Raw genomic sequence first — 18,010 nt, 5'->3', positions numbered from 1 at the left:
AATAATCACACCAAGGTCTTTGACAGCCGTACATGCTGAAACAGAAACACCATCCAGAGATGCTACGTAATCGGAAAGTTTACTTCTAGCTGCATGTGGTCCTAGTAAAAGTACTTCCGTCTTATCTGAGTTGAGCAGAAGAAAGTTATTCAGCATCCACTGTCTAATGTCCTTTATACACTTCTCAACATTGTTAAGCTGATCTCTCATCTGGCTTTGCTGAAATATACAGCTGTGTGTCATCAGCATAGCAATGAAAGCGAATCCCATGTTTATGAATGATTTCACCAAGAGGCAGCATATATAAAGAGAAAAGCAGTGGGCCTAAGACAGATCCTTGAGGAAACACCAAACTTTACCTCATAGAGTGTGGAGAACTCACCATTTACATCCACAAACTGATAGCGATCAGTCAAATAAGACCTGAGCCAAGAGAGAGCTGTTCCCTTTATTCCAACAATGTTCTCAAGTCTAGCAAGCATTATAATGTGATCAATGGTGTCAAAAGCTGCACTAAGGTCGAGCAAAACAAGTAAGGAGACAAAACCCTGATCAGAGGCCAATAACAGGTCATTTACCACCTTAACTAGCGCCGTCTCTGTGCTATGATGAGGCCGAAATCCTGACTGATACATTTCAAAAATGTTATTCATAAGCAGGTGTGAGCATAACTGCTGTGCTACAACCTTTTCTAAAATTTTGGATATAAAGGGGAGATTTGATATCGGTCTGTAGTTGGACAACTGACATGGGTCAAGGTCAGGTTTCTTAATAAGGGGGTGAATAACTGCCAGTTTGAAGGATTTAGGTACATAACCAGTGCTAATGGAAAAGTTAATTATTTTTAAAACAGGTTTAATTACCTCTGGAGCTATCTGTTTAAAGAAACTTGTAGGCAAGGGATCGAGAATGCAGGTTGATGATTTTGATGAGGAGATTAATGAAATTAAGTCATTCTCATGAATAGGAGTGAAGCTTTGTAGTTGATTGTCCGTTATAATTACACTGCTGTCTACAGGGTTACTTGTAAAATAATTTGGATTTATATTAACCGTCTGGATTTCTTGCCTGATGTTTTCAATTTTATTATTAAAAAAGTTCATGAAATCATTACTACCTATTGATGGTGTGCATGTTAGCAGTGCTTTTATTCCTGTTAATTTTGCTACCGTGCTGAATAAAAATCTAGGATTATGCTTGTTATTTTCTATGAGGGTGGAGAAATATGCTGATCTAGCAGCACTAAGAGATTTTCTATAATTTAAGAGGCTCTCCTTCCATGCTATTTGAAATACTGTTAATTTTGTTTGACGCCATTTACGTTCTAATTTTCGAGTGGTCTGTTTTAAGGTGCGCGTATAATCATTATACCACTGTGCTAATTTTTTCTCCCTGATCATTTTGGTCTTAAGGGGAGCTACATCATCTAGAGTGTAACGTAACGTTGTTTCTAGATGTTCAGTGGCCCAGTCGAGCTCTGCGGGGTCTGACGGAGATCTATCTAATATCGTAATTTCGGGAAGATTATTAATAAAACGCGGTGCTGTAGCTGACGTGAAGTACGCTTAACACGGTAACGTGGTGATGTAGAAATGCAATGATTTAGGCAAATTTTAAACGAGATTAGATAATGGTCTGAAATAGCTTCAGACTGTGGAATTATGACTAAGTTTTTTATTTTTAATCCAAATGTTAACAACAAATCGAGAGTGTGTCCACCACTATGAGTGGGTCCTATAACATTCTGATTGATTCCAACTGAATCTATAATAGACACAACTGCTGCTCTTAAGGAGTCTTCCTGATTATCAAAATGAATATTAAAGTCACCAACAATTAATGCTTTGTCTAAAGAAGTAGCTACATTTGTAATGAAATCTGCAAATTCTATCAGAAAATCATAGTAGGGCCCTGGGGGTCTATAAATAATAATTAGTGGAATTAACTGACTTGACCTGCTTTCGGACACTGAATATTTTATGTTGGTGTAAAGAACTTCAAATGTTTTACATTTTGTTTAGTCTTTGTGTGACGTTTAGATTATTATTATAAATAGCTGCTACTCTACCTCCTCTGCCATTTAGACGGGGTTGGTGTATGTAACTATACCCAGGAGGACTCGCCTCATTTAATGCTACATATTCATTCGATTTAATCCACGTTTCTGTCAAACACATTATATTAAACTCCTGGTCGGTAATAATTTCGTTTATAGTAAGCGCTTTTGGCGTGAGAGATCTAATATTCAACAATCCTATCTTTAGATCAGAGGTGCTGGCTGTGCGTTCAGTCCTATTTAATTTAATGTTAATCAGGTTACTTAAACAGACTTTCTGATAATTCCTATATTTTGGTTTTGCTCGGGGGACAGACACAGTCTCAATATGGTAGATCCTGAGTGACGACTCTGTGCAGCTAGCAGACGGTCGGTTTAGCCTGTCTGTCTGCTCCCTGGCCTTGGCTCTAGACAGTCACTTGTTAACTAGTGCTGTTCTGAGACTATGACCTATACTACAAGAAATGAGAGCAGCACCTTCCCGGGTGGGATGGATACATTATTTTTGGAGCACCACTCGGACATCTAGCAGTTCAGCGAAAGTAACCTGCTGTAGGCTACATCGCCACATCGCCTTGAGATGGGGCCAGAGCATATTACAGCATCGGACATTGCCTTCGCTAATTTACACACCTCTATAATATTACTCTTAGTAACCTCTGACTGTCGAAGGTGTATATCATTAGCTCCTGTGTGAAAAACTATCTTAGAGAACCTGTGCTTTCCTAAGAATCTAAGCTGACCTGCTATGTCCGGCGCCCTGGCTCCCGGTATACACATAACCTGTGCTGCTGGTGCCCCTAAAGGTCTAGCTAATTTCACGTGCCTCAGAATGGAGTCTCCTAAAACCAGAGCTCTTTCAGGTTTCTCAGCGGGTGCTTCACTGAGGAGAGCAAACCTGTTGGACACGTGAAGCGGAGAGGAATGGTTCTCCCGTGGGCGAGCCTTAGCGTTAGCTTTGGCTTTGCGAGTATGCCGCCGAGTCGTCACCTATTCGCCCCGCTGCGAGGGCTCTAATGCCGGAGTCGGGGGAATATTACCTTCACCTAGGGCATCCAGACTTTCCCCTGCAGAACCTGGACTGCTCTCACACTCACTACTTCTCTCTAGACTCTGGATGCGCTCCTCTAATGCTAAGATCTTCTCCGTCAAAGAGCAAACTAGCTTACACTTCTCACAGATAAAATTATCGCTAACAACGGAGAAAGACTGACTAAACATGTCACACTTCACACACTGAGTGAACTGGATGTTCGCCATAATAGAGAAATTACGTACCCTTAATGTGTTTACTGTAGTTTGTGTTCGTAGTTCTGGTGAATGTCCTCCGCTCACTGCTTTCAAACCCTCAAACAGGGAAAAAAGTGCTCTTCCGACAGCAAAAATAGTCGAGACGGAGCCAACGGAAAGTGAAGGATACAGGAGATCAACACGATATTTTGATATTTTAAAGCGAGAAAAGCGAGAAAAAACGAACTTTAAAAAATTTAAAACGCCGATACAAACAAAATTCCCGGTGAACAGTTCAACAACCAAGCTTATTGCACCTGGAATTCCCAGGCGGTCTCCCATCCAAGTACTATTCAGGCCCGACCCTGCTTAGCTTCCGAGATCAGACGAGATCGAGCGTTCTCAGAGTGGTATAGCCGTAAGCAAGTTGGATTAGAGAGTGAAGAAAAGCAGTCTACAAACTCTGAATACCTATAGGAATGCCTCAAGATTGTCAGAAAACCATTTCGGGTGGCTAACTGACTGAGAGAAAGCTAATAGTGTATAAAGCTGTCATCAAAGCAAAAGCTGGCTATTTTTAAGAATAGAAAATATAAAACATAGTCTGGGTTATTTAACCCGTACTAGAGCAACAGGATGCCCTCGTTCTGAAGCACCCATTGTTGCCAGGTGTTAATATTTACAAATAGATTAAATGAGAAGGGGCATAAGTAATCATAGCAAACTACCGTATTTTATGGATTATAAGCCGCTACTTTTTTCCCACGTTTTGAACCGGCTAATTTCTGGATTTTTCTGGGTTTTTCGCAGTTTCACAAGCTTCAAGCCAAAAAACTGAGCCCCATAACGTTAGACCAATGAAATTGCCGAACGGGAACTCTTTATATTAAATCAGATGTGCTCCCACTGAATTAGGCCGCACCACATCATAAATATGGATGAGGTTCCTCTGACTGCCGCTCACGCGTACTCTCTACAGGAAATGCGAATCATTTGTCACGCTGAAAACAACCGGGCATTAAAAAACGCACTTCACCTGTGTTCTGAGCTGCACGGCATCGGGAGAAAAGCTTCACCGATGGTGATTTTTAGACGCACGGCGATGCCAAAAGAAAAACTCCCAAGAGAAAATGTTTGTGAAAGGAAGGAGGAAGACAGTGAACAATGACTTTCTTGGTAGGCTACTGTTTAGATACAAGCCGTGTAACAGGCACTGTCTTTCATTAAAGCCTTTGTAAAGTTCATTAGTTTCAGTGTATTAATTTTCAAAATAAAAATCTTTGTAAAATTCAGTGCGTGCGGCTTATATTTGGGTGCGTTTAATAGTCCGGAAATTACGGTATATATCATTCTAAAGATCTAAGCCTTAAAAATTTATTTTAAATGGCTTCATCTTCAGTGTAAAGCTTATTAAAATTAATTTGCTGAATCTGCATAAGCAGTAAACATCAACACCATGCGTAATAAAATGCACTACGTACCTGTTTTGTTTACATACCGCTTTTGTTTTATCATTTTCAGTAACTGTTAATTAGCCCTGCACTCACAGAACTTTTAGCCTATTTCTCAGTACAGAACTTTTTCTTCAATTTCTTCAACTCTGGGCTGTTGATGAGTTTCCTTACATGAGCTGCTTGCTTTGGGTCATTCTGTAACATTTCTAATAAATTAATGTCAGGACTTGGCCATTAAAAACATTAACTTGGTTTTTGGTAGAACTTGTGTGCTTGGGGGTCATTGTCTTGCTGCAAGACATGTTTCAGTTCAGATTGAAGGACACCTGTCCTCCTCCCGCTAATCACCTACACCTGTCCTCCATTTACCCATCCCCTTTATAATGTCCCTATTCCCCTTCACTCACCGTCTGATCTACCAGTTAAGACCATAGATCACCCTGACTTCCTACCGCTCTTGTTTCCTGTGCGTCTATGCTCCTGGCTATGCTTCGAAGGAAGCACTGAGTTAAGTTTACCATTTGCTACAGTCTCATCTCAAGCTCCTTTGTGTTTGCATGTTTAGACTAATAAAAGAAAATCAGTTTTACTGATGCCTGTGTGGTTTTTTCTTTATGTTTTAGTTTAAAATTATTTCAAACTTTGCAAACTTTCTGTTTTGTTCTTTGGCCTGAATCTTCTCCTCGCCCCTCACCGTTTTCTCTTTGTTCCTCCATTTTTCATTCTGCAGCGTCTTCTATGTTTACCTGTCCAGGGGTCTCATTTATAACCGTGGCGTACGCACAAAACGAGGCTGAAAATATGTGTAGGCCACATTCCACTCGGAAGGTTATGATTTATAAAAATAAAATAAAAACTTAATGGAAGAAAGTGCGCACCTGTACACAAACCCGTAGCCCTGCGTTGGCACAACGTAAAAACACAGAAGGCGAGAAGTGGAATTTGCGACACAAATTTCGCCTTTGCGTGGAAAGTGGCATACGCACGTTTCCAGCCCCGGTTTGTGCCACGTTTATATTTTGCAGTTTTTTCTGTTTTTACCTGTCCAGAGTGGTCTAGAGTTTAGTGGGTGATGTGTCAGTAATAATGATCTGTGGGGAAATGGTGCTCTGTGTCTAGTTAAATGGACTAAACGAAGCAAATAATTTCCCTCAATGCTTTTTTTGTATTCGAATTACTTAAGTTACTTAAGGAATCGTTTCAGCCCTACAACATTTTTTAAATTAGAAGATGTATGATAGTGGAATTTACTGAAATCGATAGCTACAGTAGATTGATCGTACTTGCTAATAACCGACAATTAATCAACCGACAGTCTTTTAAATGGATATGGGATAAAAAGAAACAAACAAAAAAACACTCAATGTAAAATAGTACTGAAGTTCAGTGTAAAAAAAAATAAAAACTGATTTATTAAAATGTGCTAAATGAATATGAATACATTCATTAATAAAAAAATTATACAATAAATAAAAATAATATAGCGCTCTCCATGCAGTCCCATGTGTAAAAACAAACAGCACGTGGCATCAATGAATTGCCTCTACGAGCCGCTCTTGTAATGACATCGGACCGTTAGCCGGAAAAACTGTCAGTATGGATTTTTTCCCAATAATTCCAGCGATCAACTATGTGCTGATTATGGTGTCCCTAAAGACTACTAGTAATAACTAAAGACTTATTTTATAATGAATGTTACCTTCGCTTGTGGCTAAGACTGGAGAGTTGAAATTGGAGCTGGGAGGTGACAAAGACTTAGAAAAGAGGTGGATGCATGTATTGCTTGTAAATGTTTCGTTTTATTAGTAGTGTTTCCTCCTTTGTTCACTATTACACTACTGCATATATTGCAACTGACAATGGTGTTACTTAGTTTTGTAATGTGAGCTCACACTTTTGAACATTTCAACATTGCCTTGATGACTGCACCGCACATGCACATGGATATCACATGGATATCACATGTACAACGAGCAAACATTGGCCAAGTGATGACATCATTCAGGTACAAAAAGTCGCCAAGCACCAGCTTCTAAGTCGCCGTTAACTCTGAAGTATAAAACTTTCTTTCGGCTTCTCCCGTTAGGGGTCGCCACAGCGGATCCTCCGCATGTTTTGATTTGGCACATGTTTTACGCTGGATGCCCTTCCTAACACAACCCTCCCCAATTTATCCGGGCTTGGGACCGGCACTGAGAGTGGCTGGGGATGGTTCCCTGACCGGGAATCGAACCCGGGTCGCAGCGGTGAGAGCACTGCATCTTAACCACTAGACCACCAGAGGACCTTTAACGCTGAAGTATACAGAGATAAAATAATCCAAGTATCGATAACAGAACCGTTTGTCATGAAGCTCCGGTATTGACCAAATTATGTGCTAGTCAAAAAAAATATTGTTCTCGGTACGCATCCTTAGTCTTGACTACATGAAAACCAACCCTCTTCCAGATGGTATGCTGGAAACATTATTCACACAGTGTCTGGAAAAGCAAACTCCTGGTGCTCATTCCATAACTTTTCAGGGAATTGACTTGAGAGGGGGGAAAGCCTGATAGACAACCAGCAACAACAGATGCAGCATGCATGTTCAGTTTGTGAGAAACACTTTCATGCTAAACTGGATAACCTGCTTGGAACTGCTGTATAGGAACAATGAGCTGAAACTCCTTACTGAATGGTTGAGATAAACTTGCTCTATCTGCATGTAAAGTTGAAGAAAATCCTAGAGAATGAAGACACATGAAAAGGTGAGTGTCTAATGATCATGGCAAGTCGTGGCGCTGCAAGTACCAGTCACTACTGCTGAAGCAACCATATGGAGATGAGATGCAAAACATTTTTCATCTTGTTCAGATTCTTCCTGTTCTGCCAATCAGCTCTGCCAGCTGCACAAGAGCATGCGGTGCCCAAAAGAGAATACAATCAGCTGTCCTAGCAGTCTCACTCCTCACGCCTTTCAGACCTGATCCTCACTTCAAAAAAAAAGGCCCAGAGCCCAGAGCTTCAGCGGTATGATCCATCATCAGCTGTGGAGAGGTGGCTGAAGTTTAGTAGCAAGAGAGATACATTTTCTAATAAATGAAAGATTAAATTCATATGGAAACAAATGATAATTCAGACAGAATTTTTTTTTTATTAAATTTTTTCCTCCAGTTGCATTTTTTTCATGCATTTCATGTGAAAATACTGGCAGGCAAAATAAAAGGTTTTACTGGCCAATATTGACTCGAGCTTCACTGTGTCTTAGAGGGTATCTTTATGTAGTCAAGTCAAGTCAAATCAAGTTTATTTGTATAGCGCTTTTCACAACAGACATTGTCTCAAAGCAGCTTTACACAAATCAACAGTGATGGTGAATGGTGTGCATTTGTCCCTGATGAGCAAGCCGTGGCGACTGTGGCAAGGAAAAACTCCCTTAGATGTTATGAGGAAGAAACCTTGAGAGGAACCAGACTCAAAAGGGGAACCCATCCTCATCTGGGTGACATCAAGAGTTTGATCATAAATCTTTCAACAATACAGAACACTGGAGAGTGAGAACTAACATGATTACTGGAGTATAAGATTATAAGTAATGTTCTTTCTGCAGTCTTAAACAGTCTATATGGTTAGTAGCTCCGAGTTTTATAAGCTCAGCATTTGTGATCACCACAGATCCAGCATCAGCTTCTCCATGCCAGAGCCTTTAAACACTCCAGGAGGTCCAATGTCAAAACTCCACACATGTAGCGGGATCCAAATGGCACTGGTACGTCTCTAGATGGTTCAGGATGTTTGTGAGTTCGGCATCTACTTCTTTAAAGGTCCGTAATCATCACGAGGTGGGAGGTGACTGGAGCTGGAGCAACCTCAGGATGCCTCGGGATGGGGAGAGAAAGAGAAGCAGTGGAGAGGAATTAGCGTAGCTGCTGTTCATGATATTAACAGCACAAGTTGATAATGTGCATGTGATCAGATGTTCTGGAGCACAAGGTTATGATGTGATGTGTGTTATGTGTAGGCTTTGCTAAAAGATACGTTTTAATCTACACTTAAATTGGGTGAGTGTGTCTGAGCCCCGAACACCGTCAGGAAGACTATTCCAGAGTTTAGGAGCTAAATGTGAAAATGCTCTACCACCTTTAGTGGACTTTGCTATTCTAGGAACTACTAGAAGCCCAGAGTTTTGAGATCTCAGGGGCGTGGCGGATTGTAGCGTGTTAAAAGACTGGATAGATACACGGAGCCAAACCATTTAGTGCTTTATAAGTGAGAAGTAATAGTTTGTAGTCTATTCGAAACTTAACAGGAAGCCAATGTAGGGACGATAAGATCGGGGTTATGTGATCATATTTTTTTGACCTTGTAAGAACTCTGGCTGCTGCATTCTGGACTAACTGAAGCTTGTTTATTAATGAAGCAGGACATCCACCTAGTAACGCATTACAGTAGTCTATTCTGGAGGTCATAAACGCATGGACGAGCTTCTCTGCATCGGATATAGACAACATATTTCTTAGCTTAGAAATATTTCTAAGGTGAAAGAAGGCTGTTTTGTAACCTGATTGATGTGATTTTTGAAAGACAAGTCGCTGTCTAAAATAACACCCAGGTCTTTTACCGTTGAACTAGTGGTTACAGAACATCCGTCTAAATGCAGGTTGAGATGCTGGAGCGTCTGTATACCAGTTTTGGGCGATGAGCAAAATCTCAGTCTTATCAGAATTTAAAAGTAGAAAGTTATGGGTCATCCAATCTCTTAGTTCCTTAACACACTCAGTCATCCGGGTTAATTGAGCTGTATCGCCTGGTTTAGATGAAATATATAGCTGAGTATCATCAGCATAACAATGGAAGCTAATTCCATGCCTTCTAATAATATTTCCTAACGGAAGCATGTATATTGTGAAGAGCAGGGGTCCTAGAACTGAACCTTGCGGCACGCCATAATTTACTTGCATTAGCGTGGATAGCTCTCCATTCAAATCTACGAAATGGTAACGATCGGACAGGTAGGATTTAAACCAGCTTAATGCCTGTCCCTGAATGCCGATGTAATTTTGTAAGCGATCTAGGAGGAGATCATGGTCTATAGTGTCGAATGCAGCACTAAGATCTAGTAAAACCAACAGCGAGATGAAGCCTTGGTCTGAAGCTAAAAACAGGTCATTAGTTATTTTAACTAGAGCAGTTTCTGTGCTATGATGGGGCCTAAAACCTGACTGAAATTCTTCAAAGATATTGTTCTCTTGCAGGTAGGAACATAACTGTGCAGCGACAATCTTTTCTAAAATCTTAGACATAAATGGGAGATTTGAAATTGGTCTGTAATGCTGGTGTAGTGCTGGTGACATACTGTTGTTGACTTTTTAAAAGTACAGGTTCACATATACGTGAACTTAAAAATAAATGGATCATATTTTACTTATACAATGCATAGCTTCTGAAAAGATTAATCATGATACCCATATAATACACTGTATCATTGTCTCCAGCATTTTAGGAGAGCGTGGTTTTGTGGAGTCTCTATACCTCTAGTGGTTTATAGATTTGGGTTCAACTTGACATGATAATAATAAGAAAACACTTTGCTATGAGATCAGAAAGGTGACTCCTTATCCTACTTTGTTGCACATGATATATGATTGTAAAAAAAGGCCAACATAGTTTTAAGTTACCCCTTTCCAGCTTTATAGATTAATTCTACACCATCATGTGTAGACTACTAAAACATCATGTTTTCAAGCACCACTTGATATTTTTTACTATTGCTATTCTAAATGACAAGAACTATCAGTATCTTTCCCACATTCCAAAACTCTCTTCCATCTCTCCCTCCTCTGTAGCTTCCTGTACTATTTCATCTCTCCCTAACCCTGACTAATTTTCCTCTCTACCCTTGGACTTTGCCACTGACTCTTTCCTCAACCATGGACCTCCTCTGCCCCTGACCACAAAACCCTAGAAGACTTCTTGTCCCACACCCTGGCTGTCAGAAGTCTTGCGCAGCAATCGGCAAGAATTCAGATCAACAGAGAGGAACTTGACACAGACCTTGCATCTTACCGTGCACTCCTGACCAATTTCTTTTTTGATCTGACTTCTGCTTCTGTCTATCTCTTACAGAACAACATCCATTATTCAAACCAGTTTGGCTTTAAAGCGGCACATTCCACAGGGACGCTGTGTTTGAAAATTACAGGCTGCTCGATCAGTCAAGCTGTCATTCGTACTCTTCCTCCTTGACCTTCCAGAAGCATTTGACACAGTCAACCACAAGACTCTCTTGTCTACCCTCAAGAGCTTCGGTATCTGTAAACAGCATGGAAATGGTTTGCTTCCTACCTGGAAGGTCGCTCATACCAGGTAAAATGGAGGGGGTCTTTATCATCTGCCCCATGCAGACTCTCCACTGGTGTCCCACAAGGCCTGGTACTTGGTCCCCTTCTTTTCTCCCTCTCTACCCACTCTATTGGTGAAGTCATATCCTCACATGGGTTTTATTACCACTGCTGTGCTGATGAAACTCAATTCATCTTTTCTTTCCATCTCTCAGACACCACAGCTTCCGCTTGGACCTCAGCATGCTTGACATACATATTTTTATCGATGAGTGCTCATCAATTAAAATTCAACCCCAGCAAAACCAAACTGCTGGTCATCCCAGGTGAATTATCTCCAGGTCAAAAACTTCAAATAACTCATGACTCTGTTCTCCCCTTCAGCCATTGCTCGCAATTTTGGGGACAATTAACTGTCCTTCTACTCGCATGTTGCTAATGTGGCTGGTTCTTGTCGATTTCCTCTCTACGACATCCAACGGATTCACCATTTCTGTCCACACAGGCTGCTAGTTTAGTCTCTTGTCATTTCGAGACTGAACTACTGCAACTCTCTGCTGGGTCTACCACTGAACACTATTCGTCCACTGTAAATTATCCAAAACGCAGCTGCACAACTTGTGTACAATCTACCAAGTTCTCCCACATCACCCCAATGCTGCGCTCCCTTCACTATCCAGTAGCGGCATGTATCAGATTCAAAACACCGATGCTTACCTGCACCATCTTACCTTAGAGACCTCATCATTCCTGCACCATGCTGTCTGAGATCCTCCAGCACTGCTCGACAGGTACCACCTCTCAGGATGAGAGGTAAGTATACTCTTCTCTATTCTGGCACCGAGGTGGTATGAACTTCCCCTAGATGTACGAACAGCAGAGTCCCTGGCTATCTTAAAGCGACGGTAAAGATCTACCTCTTCCTGGAACACTTAGACTACCGTAATTTCCGGACTATTAAGCACACCCGGATATAAGCCGCACCCACTGAATTTGACAAAGATTTTTATTTTGAACATAAATACGCCGAACCTGTCTATAAGCCGAATATAATGCCTACACTGAAACAAATGAACTTTACATAGGCTTTAATGAAAGACAGTGCCTGTTACATGGTTTGTACCTAAACAGTAGCCTACCAAGAAAGTCATTGTTCACTGTCTTCCTCCTTTCTTTCACAACAATTTCACAAAAAGTTTATCTTTTGGCATCGTCGTGCGTTTAAAAATCACCATCGGTGAAGCTTTTCTCCCGATACCGTGCAGCTCAGAATACAGGTGAAATGCGTTTTTTTCATGCCCGGTTGTTTCAGTGTGACAAATGATTTGCATTTCCTGGTGACAGTGCGAGTGAGAGGCAGGTCAAACAACAGAGGAACCTCATTCATATTTATGATGTGGTGCGGCCCGATTCAACACATCCGATTTAATATAAAGAATTTTATTGGTTCACCTTAACCAGTTCGGCAATTTCATTGGTCTAATGTTATGGGGCTCAGATTTTTGGCATGCAGGTTGTGAAACCGGGAAAAACCCAGAAAAAATCCATAAATTAGCCACTTTATTGTTTAAGCCATGGGGTTCAAAGAGTGGGAAAAAAGTAGCGGCTTATAGTCTGGAAAATACTGTAATATTTTCCAAGTTTGCTTGGTAAAAAAAATTATATTAAATTGTTGGCTGATTCATCTTAAGTTGTTATCTGGCATACCAGTGTAGATTTATTTATTGATAGAGACTCAAAACACTTTTGTACATCGCTCTGGACAAGGGCGTCTGCTAAAAGCCACAAATGTAAATACAACAGGGAACACAAAATAGTATTTTGGCATTGTTCTTTGAACAGGTCCTAACAAAATGAGTCAAATTTAGATGACCAGCCTCAAAAAAACATACAAGCTAGATTGCCATAAATGCCTTAAGTTCTCCTTCTCTTCTTCTGTGCAGTTCTCTGAATGCAAATAAATGCACCTGAGCAAAACTATTACAAATCATAAATATTTGAAATTTGAAATTGATCATTTGCAATTCACCCAAGCTTCAGGTAAAAGACTTATTTTTGAGAAGTAGGGATAGCAGCAAAAGCAGTGGAACTATATCACGCAGCTTAAAATATGAATTCATTGTCTTACATACAACCACCTGTGCACTTAAAAGTGTACACAAAGGCAAAAACATTGTAACAGCATAAAGACACTAAATATTATTTTTTTTTTTTTAATGTAGAGAATAGTTTGGGAAGTAAAGTTTTATCGCTACCAGGATAAAATTTTTGAAAGGCTAAAACTACAGATGTGTACAGATCATTTGGAACAGTATATTTAAAGAACTATTTTAACTTCACAGAATGGTGTGGTACTTTATATTCTAGCAAATAATCTGATTTTAAATCAACTTAAACAAGACAATGTCAGACAATGACACAAGAAACAGTGAAAAGTTATAGCCAGCAAATTATGTGAGAGTAATGTTAAAAAAAAGGAAGAAATATGAAGCAGCTATAACAACTATAACATAAGAATGCAAATAAGGAAATATGTCTTGAACAAATTGCTTTTTTTTCTTGCCACTATATTTCTACCTAAATATAGTATACATAAAATCTGTTTTTCATAAATCAGCAGATCTAAATCATCTTAAGAGGACTTTGGGAATCACCTAATAAAATTAGACAGGTGTAAAGATGGAAAACATTTGCAATTAATGACATCCAAATTTAATTGTGGCATTTAAAACCAGGGCTACACTTTAGAATGCCATGGAAAATTTCAATCACTCTGTGGTCAGGAATAAAGTATTTGCATTATTTGAACTTTACTCTGAAAATATGTTTTGTACAATGGAAAGCCTGAAACAAATGAAACAATGTTTTAGTATGTATAACACATACTAGATTTAGTTTCTGATGTTTAAGCTTTTTGCAGATGGCTAATGAGACTGACACTAGTGTGTGTATGACACTCTGAGACTATATATGTGTAATGGACAATGCAGGCCTGTCAATTCAGTCCTTTTATTTTTGATTTGTCATTTCAGAATTCAATGTGAAATGTCCTGAGTAGTTAAGCAGACGTGTGGGGCATTTCCAGCCATGGAAGAGATGAACTGTAAACCCTACCAGCCTCTGTCCAGAGCACAGAGAAAGATGGAAATGTCATACAGCAGCTCATCAGATGAGAGTGATGGTGGCTGCAATGAACCCAAATCTTCCACATCCCATGAGACCTTACCCGACTATGGTCAAGATGTCAACTACCACAGTCACAAAAAAAGACAGACGACTTTCAATATTAAGAGACAAGGTAAAATATCTTCCTTTTTATTTCTGTTTCCAATTTTGTAACAAGCATAGTATATTTGAACTAGATTTTTAAAGTGACAGTGGTGAAGTGGATAGCTCCAGGTTGCAAATGAGTAGACATCTGTTCCCTGCAATACCCTACTGTCCCTTCCAGGAAGCATTTCAACCTCACAAATAGCATTCTTGGGATAGGCATCAGATCTAAACCTGAACAGGATGAAGCTGTTATTAAAATAAATAAAAGTAAGTGAGTGCAAAAAAAACAAACAACAAAAAAAAATTATATGTGCTAGGAGTTTGCTTACATAGCTTTTGTCCGAAACAGTGGAGATTTCACTAGAGATCTTGTTTCATGTTGTCAATTGAAATTTGAAAGACAGTTGTTTGACCAGTACTTGTTCAGAATTTTTGTTTTGCTACCCAATTATCGTTAATTAAACTGTATCTTCTATATTTACTGTCACTTATTAAAGTATTGGAATGGCAAGACCAATGAATTATACTTGCATATGTATCGGGTAATGCCACAGACCCACGTTTCACATTAGCCAGTTCACTTTCTTGTTTCCTATCACATAACCCGCCTTACAATTATGGTTAATTAGCACTTAATGTTGTCATGCACCATACCCATTGTCTTATTTATGTCTTTTCATGTAATGTTCTTGCTCACACTCAACTTATCCTGGTTATAAAAAACATTATATATATATATATATATATATATATATATATATATATATATATATATATATATATATATATATATATATACCTCTGTTTTTAAGTCATGGTTTGGTACAATTTCGGTACAGTTAAGAAATGCATAAAAAACTTATATTGCTTGTAATTTTTTTTAACACAGTTTATTATTATTAACATTTGTAAACATCAACAGTTTATATTTTAAAGCAATTTTAATGAATATGCCCATTTGTTTAAATAATAAAAAATATTTGCTATTTTATAAAAAATAAAATAGAATACAATTTAATTAATGAATGCAATACACTTTTTATTATATTGTTTAAATTGAGTAGCCAGTTAAATTGGCACAAATTAAATTGATTAAATAAAAATACATTGAAAAAATCATCTGAATAGTTTACATTTGACCCCATACAGGGTAAAACAGATGTGTAAGATAAGATAAGATAAGATAAGATAAGATAAGATAAGATAAGATAAGATAAGATAAGATAAGATAAGATAAGATAAGATAAGATAAGATCTTTATTCGTCCCACAGTGGGGAAATGTCTTTGTTACAGCAGCAAAGGAAAGTGTGTGTGTGTGTGTGTGTGTGTGTGTGTGTGTGTGTGTGTGTGTGTGTGTGATTTTTATTTTTAATATTTTTTTAAAGATATGATCCACCTAACTGTTATTAACTTATTTCAGCACACTTGTCTTTATTCCTTCCATTCTTTATTCTTTCACTCCTTTGACATGTGGAATTGTCAGGATTTTCTCATTTTTAGAAAAATTCTTGACATAAAACACTAAAGAATTCATTGCGCTAGCATTAGCTGCCAGCCACTTCCCAGACAATAAACAAACTTGCGGTTCGCCATTTAATACATTCCTGAGGGAACTCAGATTTTAACTATAGTATCTATAGTCTGCACGTAAAAAGAATTGCTTTCAGTACACGTGTGTACCAAACCAAAAGCCCTGTACCCTGTATCTCTCAAAAGTGAGTACACCCCTCACGTTTTAGCAACCATTTCAGCATATCTCCTAAAGGGGCAATACTATAGAAATTAAACTTGGATATACTTTAGAGTAGTCAATGTGCAGCTTGAATCCAAAGTGTCAATACTTTGTGTGAGCATCATTGTTATCGAAAACTGTCTTAATCCCCTGACGCATGGAATTCACCAGAGCTGCACAGGTTGTTGCTCAGGGATCTCTTTTTGATGTTAGTCACATGGAGCTTCTCCACCTTCTGCTTGAGAATGCCCCACAGGTGCTTAATAGGTTTAGGTTTGGAGACATACTTGGCCACTCTATCAATATAATATAAATCAATATTTGTATTGTTTTTAATGATCAATGCTGATGGCGAGTTGACAACAATGCTTAAATCTTAAATTATACAACATTGTTTTAAAAACATTTGTTTAAAAACAATAAACAGACATTTTTGTTCAGTTGTGGAGATATAAACATCTAGAATATGTATAATTAAATTAATTTTGTCTAATATTATAATGATATATGCATAAATTAAATATCCAAACATTGAAAACAGCACAGGTACTATAAGTTAACTGTTGCAGTAGACAAATGCTATAAAATGAGAATGGAACAGAGAAATGCAGCAAGCTAACAGGCTTTTTTTTTTTTTTTTTTAAATTATGCATTGGTGTACAAATGAATAAGCATTCGATGAAAACCACAACAGTGACTAAAAGGGAGAGAGGTAGCTGATTTGATGGAGAGGAGAAAGGTAGATATGTTGTGTGTTCAGGAGGCCAAGTGGAAAGGGAGGCCAGGAGCAGTGTAGGTGGGTTTAAACTGTTCTATTATGGTGTGGATGGAAAGAGAAATGGTGTAGGGGTGATTTTGAAGGAAGAGTACAGTAAGTGTGTAGTGGAGGTGAAGAGAGTTTCTGATAGGGCGATGATCGTGAAGCTGGAAGTTGAAGGGGCGATGATAAATGTCATCAGTGCTTATGCTCCACAAGTGGGTTGTGAAATGGAGGAGAAGGAAAAATTCTGGAATGAGTTGAATGAAGTGGTAGAAGGTGTACGTAGGAATGAAAGATAGGTGATTGGGGTGGATTTTAATGGGCATGTAGGTAAAGGGAACAGAGGTGATGAGGTGATGGGTAGGTATGGCTTTAAGGAGAGGAATGTGGAAGGGTAGATGGTGGTAGATTTTGCTAAAAGGATGGAAATGGCAGGGGTGCCATTCTTATTTTAGGAAGAAGGAGGATCATAGGGTGACATATAATAGTGGAGGAAGGTGCACACAGGTGGACTATGTTCTATGTAGGAGATGCAACCTGAAAGAGAAATGTAAGGTGTTGGCAGGGGACAGTGTAGCTAGAAAGCATCGGATGGTGGTCTGTAGGATGGTTTTGGAGGTGAAGAAGAAGAGGTTGAGAGCGAGGACTGAAAGAGGAATAAGATGGTGAAATCTGAAGGAGGAAGACTGTAGTGAGAAATTCAGGGAAGAGGTCAGACAGGGGTTCGGTGGTGGTGAAGAGGTGCTGGATGATTGGGCAACTACTGCAGAAGTGATAAGGGTGACAGCTAAAAAGTTACTTGGTTTGACATCCTGAAAAAGAAAGGAAGACAAAGAGACGTGGTGGTGGAATGGGGAAGTGCAGGAAAGCATAAGAAGAAGAGGTTGGCAAAACAGAATTGAGACAGGAGTACAAGGAGATGCAGTAGCAGGTGAAGAGGGATTTGGCGAAAGCTAAGAAAAAGGCATATGTGGAGCTGTATGAGAGGTTGAACACTAAGGAAGGAGAAAAGGATTTATACTGATTGGAAGTTGTAACATTGCAAGTTAGAGCAATAAAGGATGGAGATGGAAATGTGTTGACTAGTGAGGAGAGTGTGTTGATAAGATGGAGGGAGTATTTTGAGCAGCTAATGAACGAGGAAAATGAGAGAGAAAGAGGGTTGGGTGGTGTGAAGTTGGTTA

At 39.1% G+C, this 18,010-nt stretch overlaps 1 protein-coding gene and 1 non-coding gene across 7 annotated transcripts in view; one reads left to right on the top strand and one right to left on the bottom strand.

Annotated features, from left to right (window-relative positions):
• LOC124385965 (teneurin-1-like) overlaps positions 1-18,010 on the top strand; it is a 269,690-nt gene that overhangs the window by 25,999 nt on the left and 225,681 nt on the right. For all 6 annotated transcript variants that reach the window (XM_046849510.1, XM_046849505.1, XM_046849506.1 and 3 more), the window contains exon 2: positions 14,093-14,358. In XM_046849510.1, the coding sequence (XP_046705466.1) occupies positions 14,148-14,358 (211 nt within the window). In that variant the 5' untranslated portion in view covers positions 14,093-14,147. The remainder of the gene's footprint in view (positions 1-14,092; positions 14,359-18,010) is intronic.
• LOC124386640 lies at positions 3,592-3,710 on the bottom strand. The gene has a single exon (XR_006925969.1). It is a non-coding gene; the product is annotated as a 5S ribosomal RNA (ribosomal RNA).

Source organism: Silurus meridionalis, chromosome 5, assembly GCF_014805685.1.
Source record: "Silurus meridionalis isolate SWU-2019-XX chromosome 5, ASM1480568v1, whole genome shotgun sequence".
In the NCBI taxonomy this organism is placed as follows: domain Eukaryota; kingdom Metazoa; phylum Chordata; class Actinopteri; order Siluriformes; family Siluridae; genus Silurus; species Silurus meridionalis.
Note: the sequence above shows the minus strand (reverse complement) of the source record. Positions and strands in the feature narration are given on the sequence as shown.